The sequence below is a fragment of the Prunus mume genome, linkage group LG5 (genome assembly GCF_029339155.1).
Source record: "Prunus mume cultivar Tortuosa linkage group LG5, ASM2933915v1, whole genome shotgun sequence".
Classification (NCBI taxonomy): domain Eukaryota; kingdom Viridiplantae; phylum Streptophyta; class Magnoliopsida; order Rosales; family Rosaceae; genus Prunus; species Prunus mume.
The window spans coordinates 22,222,985-22,243,672 of record NC_142702.1 but is presented as its reverse complement, the minus strand read 5'-3'; the positions used below and the strand labels follow the sequence as shown (position 1 = coordinate 22,243,672).

Below are 20,688 nucleotides of genomic sequence, written 5' to 3'. Positions count from 1 at the left end.
CACGCAGAGATATAGGACGTGGAGATACGCGAAGTACACGAAGACAGTCCAAGCGGTCAAATTTTTAAAATACAGGAATTTTGAGATTGAGACTCTGCCTGCAGTTTTTTTTTTTAGTTTTTTTTTTGGTGCAGATTTTAAATGTGTTAATTTATGAATGTGAGTGAGCCATTCATTTAGACTTCACCCACCAACCTCAGCATTCATTTCATTTTTTCACTTTGATTATTATTATTATTTGCTAATGTCAACTTTGAATATGTCATGGAAATGAAATGACAAAAGCTTTGTGTCCTCCTATGCTTATTGTGGGCTGTTGATTTCTTTATGGTCAATAATTTGGATATTTGGCTCATTGAGGTGGTAGTAGTAGTAATACGTGATTGATTTTTTATTAGGAAATGCAATATTTCATATTATTAAGGTCAATATATATATATATATATATATTTAAGAATCTCGATAAAACGAGAGAAATATATATTATATTGTTAAATTGTCAACTGAGATTATTTGAGACATGTTTTTCTTTTAAATCAATGATTTTGATTTTACACATCCTATCACAAGAAAATTATGACATGTTTTTCTTTTAAATCAATGATTTTGATTTTACACGTCCTATCAGAAGAAAATTACCACAAAATATGATAATTCTAACTACATTTTTTATCAATCAACAACAAACAAAGAAAAGAGTAACTTCACTAAAAGGACTACCCCTATAGAGCATTGGGAGTTGCCTGATGAAATTCTCTCTTTCTATTCTATTGCCAATAAGATGAACAATTTCTTTTCCATGTATGTCAAGTTGTCAACAGTAGGATGCTATTTAATAAGCTAACATTATTGGTTCAAGTGTGATATCAAGTCAATTGAATCATGGTAACTTTCTTTTTATTCCTCGTATCCTTTTGATGTTCGATTCAGTTTCACTTTGAACCCAAGTACCTCATGAGTTGGTTTTAGAATCTAATTCTAGGTCCATTTTAGAATTAACGTCTGTTTTTGAGTCAAATTTTGGGTCCGTTTTGGAGTTGAACCCATCTCCCTCCACTACTAAAAAAAAGTGGCAATAGTTATCATTTTGTCACCAATTTTGGTGACTGTTGTGGGGGTTACTAAAGGTTTTAGTCACTAAAAAAAGCAAAAAATGTTACTAAAAGTCTTTTTAGTCACTAAAAAAGTCAAAAAATGTGACTAAAGTCCAGTAACCCTCACAACAGTCACCAAAATTGGTGACAAAATGGTGACTGTTGCCATTTTTTTTTGTAGTGCTCTTATCTCCTCCAAAATGCCCCTCAGGTTCAACAGATGTTCGATTCTAAAATCGACCTTTGCGAATCCAAAGCATTTGGATCTTCCCACATTGAAAAAGAGCTAAATAGTATAGTGAGAGAAACTTTCTTGTTCATTTGAAAGATACTCCCAAAAGGTTTTACACTTCACATTGTTTACTGGTAAAACTTCTCAACTATATTTCAACAGTTATGGTGAGCTTTCGAGAAGGGCAGACGGGGATCACGTGGAGGTGAAAATGTGTGGGTAATCCCACAGGGGACAAAAGCCGGCAGACTTTGAATGAGTTGGTGAATCACCTACGCCCATGGCGTAAGCTACTTTGAACCTTTTTTTTTTTTTCCAAGAAGCAGGGTACAAACCCCAAGAAACCAACTACACAATACAAGCTACTTTGAACTCTGAATCGAGTGGCCAGCCTTCGACTTTGCGGGGCCCCCGTATTGCTTGCTTCTTGCATTAGTCCACGTTCAGCCTTCACTTGAGCCCCTCCCTTGGCCCCTGCCCTGCCCTTTCAACTTTGAATTATGTGGCGCCAACGTGGTCCCTGCCCTGCCCTTTCAATTTTGAATTATGTGGCGCCAACGTGGTTGTGACGTGGCATATCCTTGGCAATGTGATACTAATCTGCGTGTTATAATATACGTGAATGATAACATTGATGTCACAGAAAAGTTTCTTGCTAATTTATGGGATTAAGGATCCAATTAATTTGAGTATTATGAACTACAAAGCCTAAGGATATGCTCAGCACAATTTGCAATTAGCAATACAAACTAAGGGATTAAAGTAACTAATTAAAACAGAAAGAATAATTATTAATAAAAAAACATTCATGTATGCTCATTCAAATTGCATAGTCATCACATCACTGGTAACTGAATTATACACCACACTCATAGCATATATGAAGGTTTTTCTATTCTAAATCTCTTAACTCTTCATCGTACATCATCACCCTTCAGTGGCCATTCCAGCACATCTGAACTCTAGTCTTTTACTCGAGAAAAAAGGGGGGAAAAAACCATTAGTTCTGCAATGAGATAACCAATCACAAATAACAATTAGGGGCCTCAGCTTTCACCATGGTAACAATCCTGTTCAGCTGTCACATTTCTCCTGCTTACTGTTAGCAGTAATTTTGGGCTTGTAATATGCCAAAACTACAGAATTAAAGAAACTGCACGTATGCCAGTCGATTGATCAGCCAGCAGCAACTGCATCAGCCCTGGGACTCGCATCCAGGAGTTGATGCAGCTTAGCCCCCGAGTTTTTCTCATACATGTCACCCTCTTTCTCAGCATCCCTAGCAATGGAGCCCGAGTTATTAACTCTCGACAGTAGGTTCTCAGTACTAAAAGGTTGGACCCTCTTATCATCAATGTTCATCATAATCTCTTCCATTCGTCCTACGCGTGTATTTGTCAGTTTATCCTAGTATGTTGAGACAAAGGGTCAGTTAGCACAAAAATAAAAGAGGTAGAAATTTTTATCAATCTCCAAGGAAAGAAATTATTAGGAAATAGCATGTGGAATATGGATGTACCATTAATGTAGCATTTTCTAGCTTCAGTGTGCTAGAATTCTCAGTCAATCGACTTATTTCAGATTTAAGTGCCACATTCTCCGCAGATAAGGCGTCCACTTTTCGTGCAAGTTCCTCAGTCTCAGCCTGGAAGGAAGAAGCATTAGCCTCATATCTCCATTAATGAACGCGTACTAAAAGAAGAATATTGGACCATGGCACCTTCACAACTTTCATACCTGCTTCCTCAACCTGGACCTTCTAGCAGATTCCCGATTAGACTGTTTCCTCCTCTCCCTTTTTAGCTCCCGTTCGTTCTGTGAATCATAACGAAACCACCACAAAGTACAGTCAGTGATGTGAAACTTCGATGGAGTATGAGAAACAAAGACAAATCCAAAAATAACAGAGTAACATATGCAGACAGTACATGCATCCAGGCTTCTGGAGGCAAAACTGCACAGGATTGTGGAACACTAGTAGAGCTCGACTTTGAGTTCAAGTTAGGTGAGTTCTTGAATTCCAACGCCATGGTCATACCAGGAGAAACTACTGGTCCAACCAATTTTCCCGGGACACTAGGAGCAGCAACAGTTGCACCCAACACTTTATCACAAGCTGCATTTACCTCCTTAGCAGAAACTGGACTGGGCTGCATGTCAGTCTTCCCATCTCCAGCTATTGGAACAAATATTGAGCAAAGATATGTGTCAATACACAGGTTTAGTCGAGCAATTTAAGCTTTTGTGTACTGTACTAAACCAACAAACTAAACACCGTATCAAAGCATATGATATCCTGATCCTGATCCCTACAACTATAACCTGTCAACGTCTCAACTAATGTTTTCACGTGTTGGGCTCTATAGCGGTTGAGAAATGTTCACATGTGACGGGGGATTGTTTGGATATAAAACAACAATGGGCTCACATCCTAAGAGTTTAAGCTTTATGGAATACAAGATAGCTAATAAAAACAGTACTGACTGCAGGCCAACTCTATTGTTCATCAAGATGCAACACTTGGTGAAGAACAGTCATACCAGTGGCTGGTGTTCTCTCACGACTTCTTTTTCTTCTGGTTTGATTTTCCTGGACATAAAATATGGAAATATTGAACTTTAACTTCACCATTAACCATCATTATACATACAAGATCCAAATCAAATGAGAAATAAATTTGGAAGAAGAGACATGCTAGAACCAATGGAAGAGGTCCTCACCCCAGTGGTATTCCCGTCACTTCCCTCGCTAGAACCTTCTGTCCCCAAACTGTTAGCATGGTAAAAAGTTCACAAAAATTAGTCCATAAACAAATAATTTACTGGGAAGAACCCAATCTAATGGAAAAATTTTCCAGATATGTAAGCGAAGGAGGATTCCAGACCAGACTACCAGAGAGTGTACCAGATTGGTCCACTAGGAGGTATAGCCCATCTAAAAAGCAAGAGAAAGGACGTAAGAGAGTAAGTTGGCTTACAAACCTCTGGGAGACACTATGTTCAGCTCCACCCTCAGCATCCCCAACATTGCTATTGCCTATTGACATTGCAAGCGCATCAAATCTTTTCAACTTTTTCATTAACCCTCGGTCTGTAGTACCAGATGACTTTGTAGGTGTTTCCATATTCAAAGGAGTTTGCAGCCTGCATTATTGCATCACAAATAAAGTCACCTTAAATTATGGATATTGATGGCTGTGTATGCAGCTATAATGGACATATGGTGAAAAGTTCACTTACAGAAGGTGATGATGGAACCGCTTGGCCATGTGATCCCTATATCAGCAAAAACAAACACCAATACGTGAGAAAATTCCAGTTTTGTAACTATCTCAATTCTGTCACTAGGGAAAAGAAACAGGGGTGCACAACTTCTGCAGGAGTGGGGGAAGGGAGTAATGAATTATTGATTGAGAGCTATATCAAGCATAAAGATATGGGAAAGCTTATTAATTTCCATTTGCTTAAGCACAGGGAAGTCAACAGGAATTGTGGTGTCCAGCAAGTACTAGTAAAAATGCATGTACATAACACCTCATGAACAGTAAATACAGTCTAGCCTCTGCTTTCAAAAAGGTAACCAATCAAATTGTAGGTACTTTAAGAACCAACTATTCACTCTCTAAATTGCAAAGCAAACAGAAGTTCTGATGAAAATGTAGGATCGTCACCGAAAATAAGGAGAATTCAAACTTACAAGAGGAACTGCCGGATGTGCATAACCATGTGAATACATTGCTGCATAAGGTGTCCCATAGGGTGGCATCATAGGCTGAAAGAATTAACGAGTCAATGACTTATCATACAATATATTGGAGTTCTTCCAGAATGTGTTGGCAAATCACAGACTTAAATTGAATGTACTTAACTGCCTTGATGTCAGAGACAGTACCTGTGGTGGGCCCACATATAGGGATGAGGTGCGTGGCCAGAAGCCACAGCTGAGTTGTAATATGGAGGAAGAGCAACTCTGGGACCATAATATGCCTGAAGTTATCATTAGCAAGCATCAGTTTTCATATGAAAAACTACAATATGATCAGAGTTATTTGAGCAAAACTAGGAAAAAAATCAGTAACCTGCATGGCTGCCCAATCAGGATAGACATGAATATTGGTCTGATTACTATGATTTGTCTGATCCTGCCAATGCAAAAGGATCAAGGAAAACTTAAAGACAGTCTTCAATAGTAAACCACCAAGAATAACAAAAGATATATATTTAATAAACAACTAGCCTAAAACTCTTTTATCTACCTAGAAATCAAAACATTATAAGTCAACTTCAAAAGATACTTGATCAGATGTTTCAGAAATTTCTGTTTCTATAACAGAAAAAACAATGTATCACAGCTTACCGCTGTCAGAGGTGAAGATGATTTCTCAGATTTGGCAGATTTTCCGTTGTCGTCGTTTCCCATGAATGACCACTAAGGCTTATTCAAAGATACTGAGAAGAAATATTTTGAGCTTTCTTGATCAGTGCATCACTTCTTTGATCTGTTATATATAATGTCCAGAGTCCACACTGCATCAATTCAATAGCATCCATGTCAGGCTGTAATTGGAAAAAAGAAAATTTGCAAGGCTTGAACAGCAAAAACGATGTGGCGCTAAAATCAAACAAATTGCTGACATCAAAACATCACAAAATTGTCTTAATAATTTTAGAATTGCGGGAAATATTGAAACCGATCACCACGCTACATACATAGTTAATGACATCCTTTCAGTTCTGTTCATGTAGACTTCCTAAAGTAGCTAACCAAGAGTGAACTGAAACAAAAGTTAGCTAACCCAGAGGCAACAACATGACTCATAGATGTCACAGTTATTGGAAATAGGCTCCCAATTCAAGATAAAAAAGTGACGTACAAATTTGGCATGCTTATAATAAAACATAACTGTTGATTCAGATTTGGAACAACAGAAGCTCGGTGAACACTGGCTAAGTACGCAGGTTAGTCTAATGGAAATATGAGATTGAGTTCATATCTGCTAAATAAAAAAACAAATTAGTTGAAAAAAATAATAATAATAATTAGCTGCTTATGTGAGTGTTTCATCAGTTTATCAAAATAATATATAAAAAGTCACGGAAAAGGATAATTGAACCTATTCAATACAACTATTTTCATGACTAATTTTCTTTTGGATACTTCTCAAAGGCTAAATTATACATACTCACTCACCAGGAACCAAAACTTCAAGACAAATCGGCGATCTAGTGAATTAAAACATAGAAGAAAAAAAAAAATTAATCGTTAAAAAAGGGGGGTAAAAACGTCTTTCCATCAACTCTCGTCACAGGAAGATAATGCTAGGTGCCATCACCCAATCCATCACAAGTTCACAACTGAAAAACCTAGAGCTAAATGACAAAAATACCCTTTACACAAACTTAAGGCGAAAATAATTAACCGATGTTTTGTATCTGGTGGTTTGATCAGTTCTATTTTTTTTTTTTGGACGAAAGTTTGATTTGATCAGTTCTAATCTTACACTAGTTATCTTATATTTCTTGAAATAATTTCTCCTCCATTTTTGGTTGATGGGGTTGCAGTTGCAGAATTGGAACAGAAACAGAATGCTAGCGCATACGCACCAAAATCAGATGAGAGAACTAGTAAACCGAGCAAATCAATAAACCAAATCACAATTTCCAGCATAAGCAGAGAGAAATCTTCCAGATTAGAGGCTTCTACTCTAACCCTCTGTTTGTTTGCTAAGAAAACCAAGCAAAAATAATAATAATAAAAAATCTTAAGCATGTTGCCGTTACTTTTGAGTTTGAGACTAATTACAAGCTCCGTTTTTTACTATAACAAAGAAGGGGAAAAAAACTGAAAAGATGCATACTTTCAATTTCCAACATCCCCCTACGCATTTCGTCACCAAAAACCCGCTCATGTAATAACGGAATTAAGCTTTTTCCGTTACTTTATCCATTTTCTCAGGAGCCAAACAGAGCATTGACCATAATTCAAAAAGGAAAAACAACTTGGAACTCCAAATTCAACGTACCTTGAACTCTCAAATCCAAATCTCCACCTCTTCACGTCCAAAATCCAAACCAAAAGGAAAAAATAAAACTTCAGAATTCGTTGAAATTTCGTCAAAGCTTCAACTTCTTCAATGGCGGCAAACCCCGGCTTCAAATCCCCTGCATTTTCTCTCTCTAGAACATCGAGAGATAAAAAATCGCTTATTTTCTATCACAAAGGAAGCAAGAGCGAGAAATTGAAGGAGAGAGAAAGAGAAGGGTGAGGGTGGTGGTAGAGAAGAACAAAAATGAAGAGGAAGAGGAAGAAGAAGAAGAGCGCCAAGGCAACGTCCACGTCACCCAACACGTGTCGTATGTGAAGGAGGTCGTAGACGGTACACCGTATATACGAGGTGGTGTGGTGGTTGTTGAGCTGGCCCATCGATATTCGCGCTGGCCAATTTATTTATTCCAACGTCACCTTGTCCGTACACGTGTTGCAAACCCACTCGATCTACGCGTCCCGGGTTCGGGCTCCAGCCAATTCCACCCGTCATGTGGCTGACGTGGTCCTTCTCACATCCAATTCTTAATTAATTAATTAATTAATTAATCAATCGGGATTTTTTTTAAAATAAAAATATTACATTAAACTATAATGAATAAGTCCTTTGGAATCCACGACGAGCCAGTGATGGACGACGTAATTGGGGGTCTTGAGCCACGCATGAAGATTGTTAGAGATTTAGATTCATTAAGATTAATTAGATTAATTAAGATCATTTCTTTATCTTATTTTAGATAATAAAGTAAAGTCTCAACGATCTGTTTTTTTTTTTTTTATTGCGCCTGATTTGGCAGATTTATTTTACCTGGCGGAACATCTTTTTAAAAGTCGTGACGTGAAGATCCAAGCTAGTGTACTGTGTATGTGTGCCACGTACAGCCCATTGTTTTGAACAAATTTAGCTTTTCGAGTTTAATATTATAGCACAAGTTCCTAAATTTTATTACTTGGTTGATTGTTATTGGATAATATTGATCATTTAAATAACTCTATCCACTTACATTCTCTTTTATTTTTTTAATTAATTTTATTATTTTTTATTCATTCTCTTTCATATTCTACATTCATCCTGAATTAAAATTTTAATAATTGAAATTAAGAAAAATTAACAGAAAATTAGTATATATAAATTAAAAAAATCATCGCGATAAAAAAAAAAAAACAATCTTTGTACAATATTGCAGCAAACTAAACCATCTTTAACTTGTGTTTCAATTGCTCTCAAATAAATTTCAATTCTCAAATAAGCTTATAATTCAAATATCATAGCAAAGCATTGAATTGCAAAGTAATTTCTCAAAAACCCCAAACTAGAGAAATTCCAGAATCTCAAGACCCATAAAATTTAACTTAGATTAGTGAGCTCGATTTCATGATCATGCAAGTAAAAATGATTTATGAATCTGACTACTAGAAAGAGTTATGATTTAAAAAAAAAAAATCAACCAACTTTTGTTTTTTGAAGTTGCAGAATCGCATGGGTTGAAGAAGAAACAAATTTATGCATAATAATGATAGAATAGGAAAGATGATGAATAAAATTGATTTAAAAGTATTTTAAAAAACGGTATACTGAATTTGAATTTGGGGTTTACATCTTCTTCTACTCTATATGCAAAATGGTCGTGGGCATTTCCAGAATTGTCAAAAGAGGTTTGCGAACATCAATTTACCATCCCATTCCAAGCATGGGTTTTTAGTTTTATTTTATTTCTAGATAAGAGACAATATCACTAGCTTAAAATATGAGCAACCATCTCACTCTCTCTTAAGAATAAAAACCTTATTATAAGATTAGGTTAGTTGTGATCTTATTACATCACTTGCAAATTATATATAGTTGTCATATTCAAATTTTCACCGTCAAGATTAGACATGATGAGTCATTTAAATATGAAATCGACCTTTTCAATGTTTTTGTATTTATTAAAAACACTGTTCATCACTTTAGTTGGTTTTTGTTTTAGGTTTTTATTCCTTAGATGTAAAAATAAATATTCTTCAAATTAGAGATATAAGAGATGATTCCGACAAATTTAACATTCATCGTAATAATGTTGTGAATCGCGGTATGTCCATAAGAGAAAGTCCATTTTGACCCAAAAAAAACACATGTCCTAGAGTAGCACCCACATTTAATTTTTATTCAATGAAAACAAAAGATGATGCATAGAAGATTTGGAAGGTAGAGACAATTATATAAAAGTTTACTTATATGACTAGGATTGCCAAACATACAATTAGATAAACCTAACCTATTTTAGTATCACATTTATTCTAACTAGGTTGATTTACTAAACTTATTTTTTTACTATAAATCCATTTGTTAATTTCATTATACCTTCAAAGCAACTCGGAAAGAGGGAAACTATTATACAACATGCAAACATACAATTAGATATATATTTTAGATGATAAATATGCTATGAATAAAGAGTAATAACACATAAATTATATCAATCATAAGTACCGTTATATATAATTTGATTTAGTGAAAGAGAATCAACGACAATAGATATGGGTTAATCTAGTTGGTCTCCTGAGATATTTGACCTCTTACATTCAAATTGGATCCATCTCCTCGTCTTTTTAAGCGGTTTAAAATATCACTTTGTAAATAAATAAATAAATTTAAAAAAAGGACAAAAGAAAGGATTAACAACACTTTGACTTTGGGTGCCCATTAGGCCTCGGTTTAGATTAGATGCCAAATGAAGGAAGGGGAGGGCAATTCAGGTACTTTATGAGGTGGAAGCAACCTCTCATCATCAGCATCATTATCATCATCAGTCCGACGCGGAGTGCACTCCTTGTCTGACGCATCCTGATGTTTTGACTCCAATATCTCACCCAATTGCCACCTATCCTCACCACACTTCATCTCCGACGACACCCATTTTGCCACGTGTACGGCCCAAACCTATCCCAGATACAATTAAAAAATTGAAACCGTATCTTTTACTTAAATATCCTTTGCGTCCCACCTCTGACGTCACGACAATCCAACGGTTTACATTAATCTAATCCAACGGACAGAAATCGGTCACGACGCCTGACATAAGAGAGATAAACTGTCAATCTGCCAACGAGGCTGCCTTTCCCGCTTTAACAAATACTAAAGCATCTGTGTCAACACGTACTAGCCACTGGGCCCTACAGGCATCCGCATATGTCGGTGTTTTTGGTCCCCGCAGCTGACGTGTTCCACGTAGATGGACTGAGAATGGTGTGGGGTCCATCCATGCGAGCAGAGGTTGCGTAGCCAGCTCAAAATATCATGTCGCCGTACTTCCTAGATATCTTAAAATGGCCCAGGTGTCATACCCTTCATCCACGTGGGAGCTACGTGCTGTCCTATCTTTGGCCGCCCTAGTCTTTATGCTGATTAACGAAAATCTTATAAAAACCAACTTTATTTTAATTATTTTTTATTTATTTCAATTCTCGCATGCAGGAGAAAGATTCTATAATCTTATGTGTCAACCTTTATGTAAGAAGATTTTTTGATATAATCTTATGAAGAATTTTTGAAGAAACTACATATTTGAGCCAGTCAAGATGGGCTAAAATGTCAAAATGATGAAATTATATGTTGTGAAAATCAACTTAATATATTTGGGCTCTTCTTTATATTTTTTACAATCGGAATGCAAATAAATAAAGTAGATTTATGAAATTAAAAATAAATTTGTGTAGGTCTGTTTGATATTCATTTCAGTTTTCAATATTATAAAAAAATAAAAATAGAAAACTTATTTGTTAGCTGTTTTTAGTTTTTATTTTTGTTGTTATTTTTCAGTATCAAATGCTCAAAGAGGATTGAATTTCATAATTTCTTATTTCCACACTTCGCTATTTCCCATATTATAATTTCATTTTGCCTTAGTTCAATTATAATGAAACTTTCAAGTAACACGTATTTATGTAGAACTTAGAAATCAAATTTTTACTGGGATGTGAGATCATAGAATGAAAGTGCATATTACTAAGAATTTGAAGCATTTTTGGTTGAATTTATCGGAAGTATATTTTTTATTTATTTAATTATATATATATATATATAGTTAGGATTAAGTTTGTATGTCCAAAGGCTCCAATTGGATTCGTGGCCAAACGCAAGAGTCAAGTAACCATATCCAAGTTGGAATGTCGCATACCAACAACTGAGTAAATTGATGAATAAATAGAACTAGAAGAAGAAATGAAAATAAAAACTGAAAATATTTAAAATTATTTTAAAAGAATAACAGTGAATTTGAAAACTACAAAGAAATGAAAACTTTTATAAAATATATTTTTAATTTTTGTTTAAAAAATAAGAACACAAACTGAAAACACACCATAAGTTCCATCATCCAACCCACACTGAGTTGTCTTGAGTTATCTTGTTATAGGTGAATTGGCTATCAATCTATTATTAGCCTAATCCCTTTTACATAATTAGAGGAGAGGAGAAGAGAAGAGATTATGTTAGTGTGCCTAGTGGGTTTTGTGCGAGGAAAGAGTCAGAAGGGCCACGTCAGAGAAAGAGCGGATCAACGGCGATGCGGTTATTGCGGTGGACTAGGAAAAGGACATGTGATTGGAGGGTCTGACGTGGTAGCCTCCTTTTTTCTATAATCTTAATGGCGGGTGAATCAGGCCAGGCAAAAAAGAAAAAGCCATTCTTACCGACAACGTGACGTGTCTTTCAGACACATGGCTTACAACGCCACGTTTGTGGGGCCCAGTTGAGGTGGACCTCAAGCATTTGGTCTTAGATCCCATCTAATTTCCCCTTTTTCTTTTTTCTTTATTTTTTTAAAATTGAATTATTATTTTTTATTGTGCAGGGGTCAAAGGCCCAACCACAAAAGCCAAACTGCAAACAGGCCTTGAGTGTAAAAACTTGGAACAGCCAAACACGGCCCAATAATTGGCAGCAAAATCCCTTTCTCAATTTGTATGTGATAGGTGACAAGTCCAATTCCGTTCTGAATTTTTGGATTGCTCTCTTTTCATCTTAATGATAATTGTGGGGGAATTTTTTTCAGTGTGAGCGTAGTAGTCTCATGTAGACGTGTTATCAATTCACTTATATTATAACTTATATATATTTATTAAGGGTTTATTTAAAATTACTTAGAGTTTTTTCTAACAACTAAAATATTTTTGATAGTGTTTGAAGAAAACTTAAAAGTGCTTCTAGGTTATAAAAGCATTTTTTGAAGTCTGCGTTTTTTCAAGAATCACTTCCAAGTTTTTTTTTTTCGGTTTAGAAGCACTTTTATTTTTCATAATTTTTTTTGACCTTTTTCTAATGGAAACACTTCTTAAAAAAGTCGCAAACGGGCCACTCTACCTTCAAGTATAAATATAGTTTTATAAAGCTAGCCATTTCATGGCCAATTCGGATCTTGGTTTCATTTCAGATTGAAGGTTACAACAAAATTATAATTATTTAATGGAAGACTTTCATTAAAACATCCAAAATGAGAGCTTAAATTATAAAAAAAACTCCACCCACACTTTATAAACAACCCAAAACTCCATCATTACACACACTCAAAACTCATTTATAAACACACCCAAAAAATATATAATTGTTGACTTTGATTAATTTTGGGTGTGTTTTTATGTTTAAATAGTATTTGAATTCTTTTTTATAAATACATGTCTAGAATTGAGTTTATTTATAAATTTGTATTATTTAATTCACAATATTCATTTCAACGAGTCTTCAAACATTCAAATGACATTGATGGGTTATGATTCCTTGATACTGTAAAGTGATTAGACTTCACAACCAAGGCAAAAATAATTGACATAATATCAAGTTTCAGATATGTTGTGATCATAATATTATATTTAAAAAATATAGTTAAAAAGAAAAGAGCTGATAAAATATAAATCAGAGTCCACGTCACATAAGTTTGGTATTCAAAATTTCAAAATTATCTACAACCACAAGCATCTATGGGCATATAACATTTTTCCAAATTTCAACCATTAACAGTTAATGTGACAAATAATATTGATGGTATTAATTCAATGTATTTTACTGCTCAGAAATAATTGTCAATTTGTGGGCAACAAAAAATTTCACAGCATGACCGACAGTACATGATGATGCTAAATTTTTTATGGGTCTGAATCTTGTACAATTATGTGGTTCAGCCTTTTTATACGACGCTTGTTTCACACAGAGTGAGTGGAGTATCAAAATCCCACTGAGAAAAATAGCTTTTGCATGCTCTGAGAAAGAAATATGAGACTGCTTTTGCCAAAAGCTTGTGATCTGCAGAAGCTTTTGCTCGCAGGGATGGCTATGATGGCAACTCTGAGTTGTTTAAGTCATTCCAAATGCGAGTTTGAGGCAATCTTCAATTTTGGGGACTCGAATTCAGACACAGGTGGGTTTTGGGCAGCTTTTCCAGCACAATCCGGACCCTATGGCATGACCTACTTCAAGAGACCTGTTGGTCGGGCTACAGATGGGAGGCTCATGCTTGATTTCTTGGGTAACTAATTCATACGCTGTTTTTCCAACATTTATTTGTATTCGAATCTTCTGTTTTTGGTTCCATTTTTCTTTCTCATCCAAACATAGACTTGGTTTATTTATGTGCTTGTATTTGTTCAGCAATTTTGTCATTTGCCTTGATATTTTCCTCATCCTCTAGGATATAGGATATAGGAAGGCCCTGCTTTGACAGGCCACTAGTAGAGTAGGGTTGTTTTATTATAAGGTCACTTTATATCACTAGACAAAGACTCCAAGCCGGACAAAGTTAGGACTGTTTGGGAAACCCTCAACTGATTTTCTATTTGTTGATTTTTAATTTTATGTTTAAAATTAAATTAACAAATTACGAGAGATTTGTAGCTTAAGTGATTAAGAGCATTTATCTATGATGCACCGAGATCATGTGTTCAAATCTATTGAACTTGGCAGCTCAAGCTCTAGGGTTGCCATTCATAAGCCCATATCTGCAATCGATTGGATCCGACTATAGGCATGGGGCCAACTATGCTACATTGGCATCCACTGTGCTTTTGCCAAACACGTCCTTATTTGTCACTGGAATCAGCCCATTCTCTCTAGCCATCCAGCTCAACCAAATGAAGGCATTCAAGACCCAAGTTGAAGAACACTCCTGGGATCAACAAGGTGAATATTGTATACTCACATTTTCAAATACTATGTTAGATGACAAACATACCCTTGATTTTTCTTAGTACTAACTATTTCAATTTATTGCTCCTTAAGAATCGAAGAGACTTCCGTCCCTGGACATTTTCGGGAAATCACTCTACACGTTCTACATTGGCCAAAACGATTTCACCTCCAATTTGGCAGCCATTGGTGTAGGTGGAGTGAAGCAATATCTTCCTCAAGTGGTCTCCCAAATTGCTGGTACTATCAAGGTGAGTGACTACTTTCATATTGTTTGGTCTGGGCCTACAACTCAAAATTTCAATAGAACACTTCCTCCATCAAGGAAAGCCTCATTTAATGTTGGGTAATGAGTTTTGGGGTTGATCATTGAAGATGGCCCGCTTTAGAGGAGAGGTAAATTATGCCATAAGTCTAAAACGGACCCTAAGTCATATGGGCATGGCATACTCGGCCCCAATTAGCGGCTCTCATTCCATCCTCATTAAGTATTGTCCTCATTTATAAATTGGTATTTTTGTACTGGGGTGAGGTGGGGAACCTGCCCAAAAAAGGCAGGGATGGGAATATTCGATTTGAATATTACAGGTATGAAGGCAGGTATGGGGATGGAAACAACGACTTTGATGTATAGCCATATGTGTTACATTACTTAGTAAATAATTTTAACTACTTGAGTTACAAGTCTTTTACAATTGCATGCTAATCTTGAGAAACCAAAAAAAAAAAAACTGTTTATGGTATAAAAAAGAACTGTATAACTTTTATCCTGTGCTTATATTACTTTTCAAAATTTCTAGGAGCTATATGCCTTAGGAGGGCGGGCATTTCTGGTACTTAATCTGGCACCAGTGGGTTGCTACCCATCATTTTTGGTGGGGCTACCTCCTTCTGAACTTGATGCGTTTGGATGCTCGATTTCTTACAACAATGCAGTTGTAGACTACAACAACATGTTGAAGGAGACACTCAGACAAACCAGAGGCTCTCTCCCAAATGCTTCCCTCATATATGTGGACACCTCCTCTGTTTTGCTAGAGCTCTTCAGACATCCCACATCTCATGGTATACCTCCCAACTAAGGTTTTGTCACTTAATTAATTGGGCTACATATATAGCTATAAACAAATATACACAATTCGTAATAATCGCTTTTATGATACATGATATGTTATGTTGATAAACTGTGAATAAAGCACGGTTCTATCTAAATCGATAATCCTAATACGTAATCTGATAACATATATATAGTATACCATGTCAATGTGAATTAAGTTTTGCTTTGTTTTTTAAAACAGGGCTCAAGTATGGTACCAAAGCTTGTTGTGGGCATGGGGGTGGTGCCCACAATTTTGACCCTAAAGTTTTTTGTGGAAACACAAAAGTAATCAATGGGAGAACTGTGACTGCAACAGCTAGTAGTGATCCTTACAACTATGTAAGCTGGGATGGAGTCCATGCCACAGAAGCTGCGAACAAGCTTGTTACATGGGCTATCCTCAATGGCTCTTATTCAGATCCTCCTTTTCCATTTCATGACTTCTGTGACCTCCAACCTTTAAATTGAGCAATCTTTTGCTCTCAAACATTGGCTCGTCTGGTTTCTGCCCCCATAAGGTAAATTTATTTATTCAAAAGCAATAATGTAGCTTTATTTTCCAAAGCATATGTCCTTGATCAGTTTTTCAGCAGGGGCCTTTTGTTGTTGGTTGACACTGGAAGCTTGTTCTTGAAAACGGCATGTGGAATCTTCGACTTTTTCTTTCAATGTTCACTGATCACTGATGGAGATAGGTTATCAAACTATTTATTTATTTATTAAACCATGTCTCTTCTCTCTTTAAATAAAGAAATTTATTGATTGGCTTAATGACTTGTGTAGAATGTGGTACTTTCAGTTTCCAATGCTGCACAATGCAAATCATTTTCTGCTCAAACGACCTTAGATTTGTCTTTTACATACATCTGATGAATGTTATTGGCACAAGAGCCAAGCTGCCGTCCCTTCTAAACCTAATTTCAGCCAATCAAACATGCATGTATTCTTTGATCAAATTGAACTGCAAAAGTACTGACTGGCCAAATTTTGCACAACCCCATTTGGCAGGAAAATTGAAACTTGAAAATAAAGTTTCTGTCTGGACCAAAAGAGAAAATAAAGTTTCTGTCATCAGTCTAAAGTTCATGATTTAAAATAACTTTCACTATTACAAATTTGGATGGAAAAAGAAAAAGAAGTACACGAGAAAAAGAACTACAAAGAAGATTGAAGTACTCAAGGAACATATTCATGTTCAAGATATGGTTGGGTTCTAGTCATTGATGCAGAAGGCATTTTACTTCTCCCAACCCAAAATGTATCAAAAGCCACATCCTTTTCAGACTGCTTCTCCATAGCTTTAAGTTTCTTCCTCCACCATAACTTGAATATGGCTATCATTACCAATCCCAGTAAAACAAACCCAAGCACAATTCCAACTACAAACCCTTTCCCCAACCCTTTCCGATGCCTCTTTTTCTTCTCTGGCATTGGCGCTGGCCTCGGCGGAGATGGAACAACAATGGAAAAATGGCCTAAACCATGTGTAATGCACTCATTTTCCTTGGTCATGTTCTTGATCTCAAAGCTCCCAGCAGCACCAAATTGGACACATTTTGGTGTCACATTTTTCCCTTGCACATCATCAATATGCGAAAACCGGATTGTAATGGGGTCACCCTGAGTAGTGAAATTGAGCTTCTGATTTCCTATTGGAGTTGCATTTGGAGAATCATAAGCCATGAAGCCAACAACAGGAGCAACCAATGTGTAATTGGACATTTGGTAGTAACTTGAAGACCAATTGCCTAAATTCTCAAACACTATAGCTAGCCTTCTTCCATAAGGCATTGGAATAACCCTTGGTGGTATTTGAAATGAACTGAAATTTGCTCCTCTACTCCAAAACTTTGCGCTAATGACCCTAACAAATGAAGCTTCCATGCCAGAGAAATTAGCAGGGAGAGAAATATTGTATAGCGTGCCAGTATGAGGGTTCCTTAGACTTGTGTTTGCATAATCATGGAAAAAAGTGCTCAAGGACACAGGGTCATAGCCATATGAGGCTTGCACAAAAGATGATGATGATGAAAATGACAGAGAAAAGAGCAGCCAGAGGATGTGCCAGCTTTTGAAGAACTCCATCAATACCACCCTGAAAGTCTTCTTGTGCCTTTGTTGTTAAATTCTTGAATTGCAGCTACATATAGCCATCTGTATGCCACATCCATTAAAGCTCGTAATATTATACAAACAAACCTCCCACAATTCATAAACAAATAAAAAAAATCTAATCAAACCCACAATCTCAAAGGCAATAAAGAATCATCCTGCAATAAAAGTTCTGCAGGATATGATGATGTGATGCAGGCCCTGGAAATGAAAGACATTGGCTTTGGTTTTGAGAAGGTAAACCAGAATCACATCACCAAATGAATATTCTTCAAAATGACAGCCTTGCTAGCTCAGAATTCTTCAAATCGCATTTGTTCGTCGCGATCTTCTTGGAGTTTCCTAGGAAATAGAAGGCATTGGGATGTAATGGAGAGGGTGAGGGAGAAATGTGGGAGTGGAATTTGGAAGAGGTCTGGTTGGGTTGTGTGTATTATATCAAAATGGAAGGCCATGCTAGATGGGCACCAAATTAGAAGGGGTCCAATTGAGTTGTTTAAGATGTTATTTTATTATCACTAACCATCCCTTTTCTTTTTTTTTTTTTTTTGGGTTATATTTTGGTTGATATCAGTTGGGTTAGTTGGTGAGAGAGAGAGAGAGAGAGAGAGAGAGAGAGTGACTTGGGTTGCTCATGACAGAGGGTGCAAGCAAGGCCTTGGACTTGGAGGGTTATAGTTCCACAGGAGAAAGACAGAAGCTCTGGACCCTCTAAAGTCTACAATTGAGCACTATTTTAGGCAACTGATTTGGGATCCCCTTGGTTCAAGGAAATTCAAAATAAATATAAATAAATAAACAAGAGCAAAATGGAAGGGTCAAAACCCCATAGATGATTCAGAGCGTATAAATATTTGGTTTTGCATTGAGAAACAAAAATTAGCCTATTGGTTTCATGTTCATAGTGCATACGGCTGCATATACCTCTCTCTCTCTCTCTCTCTCTCTCTCTCTCTCCACCCCTATGTCTTTTATAAATTATATGCAAAGGTTTAATAGTTTTATACACATACAATACAACTACACAAGGGAATCTGATCTGTCCTTTGATTTGAGAAGAGTTTTGTTGATAATATATTGCAATTGAGTTGGCCTTTGTAGTGGACCTAATGGTTCTAGTTCAAATGTCTTATCCCGTCCTTAAAATTAAGGAATAGGTACGGATTCTAGGGTCCAACCACAATGATAAATAAATAGGAAAATAATGAGACTTGTTCTCTGAAATTTAATAAAATTGTAATTTTATTTATTTATTTTATATAACAGAGTTGTTGCTACATTTAATATTCTTAATCAATCATGTTGGTGAGGATTTTATGACTTCCAACGTTATATAACATGGCCAATGGGGTCTAGTCTCGAAGAAAATGGCATTGACTTGGAGATATAAGGTCTCAGGTTCGAACCTCCATAGCATTATAATTGTGTGCGTGTGTGTGAAATACCCCTAACTTGTACTTAAAAAAAGGTTATATAACATTTTTTTTTTATTGCCAAAAGAATTGACTCTCAACTGTTAAACAACTAATATTTTAGAGCACATAAAACAAAAAACAAAAAAAGACTTCTCATTTAGTAATGTCCTAAAGGAGAGGAAAAAAGAAAAATACATACAATGATTTGTAAATGAAATTTTAAAAACTGCAAATAAGTTTAAGTTCAAAATTCCATCTGTTGTCCATACTTCTTCCCCACCTCTACCATTTCTCTATTCTCATCATTTTTCTCATAACCATTGCAGAATTAAAATTGATAATACAGAAGGTCACCTGTCACCATTATTATTATTAAAATTGATCGTTTTTTAGACTAAAGCATACTGAAACTATCATTGAGTTATGACACTTAATAGCAGCCCAATAATGAGAACATCAAAGGGATATGTTAGGGAAGGTTAAGAGCCACTTGTTAATTACAAGTTATCGGTATTAAAGTTTAATTTTTCGACTTACTCAAGCATTAGAAAATCTTTATTTAAGTTGCATTGATGTCTCTCTTAAGATTTTGAATTATAGTTATAAAAAAAAAAAAATACAAGCGATATTGAGAGAAGGGGAATCGAATCTAGGACCTCGAGTGTATGAAGAAATATTTTTAACCACTTGAGCTACAAATCCCTTATAGATTAGAGTTATTTGGGCAATCATTGATCCAATTTGGAGTATCAACAAATCTAATTATAAAAATCATATTGAAAACCCGAAAAAATAAAAACCTAAAAACCTAATGCATAGTTTAGTATATGCCAGGTCTTGAAGGAAAAGTGATCACTGCCAGAAGTGGAATTTTTTCTTTCATTATTTCGGTTAATAAGGTTATTAATCATTATTGGGCCGTTTGATTATAATTTAAGATTGGTGCTTCTGTTGTTGTTATGACCGTCGTATTAGTATATAATATTAAATATTTAGTCATGCATGGATCAGCTTAGATGAGCACAAGACAGAATCTCGGATCAATTGGATTTATGGGCCGGGTGGGTCACCGACTCAATTGGGTTGTGGTTCATAGAAGCCCCCTCAGGGAAGCCCATGGTTGGTTCAATTGGGTTGATCAATATTCAATAAGAAATTGGTTTCATTTTTGTCTCTCATATAATCACGGCCTAAAATAGTCGTATAGTTTTTTTGTTTTTTTGTTTTCAAAAAAGAAAAGACCCAAGACAGAATCTCCGATTTATTAGAAGAGAGAGAGAGAGAGCTGAAACAAGATTGTAAGGTATATGAACAAATGCTATTAACCATGTTGGCTATAAGCTCTCACTAAAATATTCATATAGTTAGAACAAAAAGGAACATTTCAACATGCCCATTATGAACTTCTTATTCTAAGCCTTAAAGGGAAGAGCTATGAACTTCTTACTCTAATTGTAGAAAACAAAAACAAAAACATAAATTACGTATTGTGCATGCATACATTCGTTCTCTTTATCTCTTTATATATAACT

The 20,688-nt window shown here is 35.7% G+C and overlaps 3 protein-coding genes across 3 annotated transcripts; 1 reads left to right on the top strand and 2 right to left on the bottom strand.

The window, feature by feature from the left end:
- Positions 1-2,096: 2,096 nt before the first annotated feature.
- LOC103332281 (common plant regulatory factor 1-like) lies at positions 2,097-5,760 on the bottom strand. The gene is given in 14 exon segments (XM_089052066.1): positions 2,097-2,733; positions 2,846-2,971; positions 3,064-3,141; positions 3,255-3,502; positions 3,867-3,915; positions 4,047-4,095; positions 4,308-4,459; positions 4,461-4,469; positions 4,566-4,601; positions 5,023-5,097; positions 5,218-5,228; positions 5,231-5,312; positions 5,405-5,467; positions 5,683-5,760. Coding segments are annotated over 14 exon segments (1,272 nt in total). The 5' UTR covers positions 5,746-5,760; the 3' UTR covers positions 2,097-2,502.
- Positions 5,761-13,529: 7,769 nt separating this feature from the next.
- LOC103332282 (GDSL-like Lipase/Acylhydrolase superfamily protein) lies at positions 13,530-16,400 on the top strand. The gene is made up of 6 exons (XM_008235004.2): positions 13,530-13,874; positions 14,309-14,524; positions 14,624-14,781; positions 15,331-15,595; positions 15,829-16,147; positions 16,223-16,400. Exons 1-5 carry the CDS (start codon positions 13,622-13,624, stop codon positions 16,095-16,097), a joined length of 1,161 nt encoding a protein of 386 aa, XP_008233226.1. The 5' UTR covers positions 13,530-13,621; the 3' UTR covers positions 16,098-16,147; positions 16,223-16,400.
- A 291-nt stretch (positions 16,401-16,691) lies between these two features.
- Positions 16,692-17,860, bottom strand: LOC103332456 (transmembrane protein, putative (DUF1191)). The gene has a single exon (XM_008235202.3). It carries the CDS (start codon positions 17,712-17,714, stop codon positions 16,806-16,808), a length of 909 nt encoding a protein of 302 aa, XP_008233424.1. The 5' UTR covers positions 17,715-17,860; the 3' UTR covers positions 16,692-16,805.
- Between the last annotated feature and the right edge of the window lie 2,828 nt (positions 17,861-20,688).

Coding starts and splice junctions, on each gene's coding strand:
- LOC103332456 (XM_008235202.3), bottom strand. CDS start 17,714: ATGGAGTTCTTCAAAAGCTGGCACATCCTCTGGCTGCTCTTTTCTCTG.
- LOC103332282 (XM_008235004.2), top strand. CDS start 13,622: ATGAGACTGCTTTTGCCAAAAGCTTGTGATCTGCAGAAGCTTTTGCTC. Junction 13,875..14,308: donor GCTCATGCTTGATTTCTTGG/GTAACTAATTCA, acceptor TGAACTTGGCAG/CTCAAGCTCTAGGGTTGCCA. Junction 14,525..14,623: donor ACACTCCTGGGATCAACAAG/GTGAATATTGTA, acceptor TTGCTCCTTAAG/AATCGAAGAGACTTCCGTCC.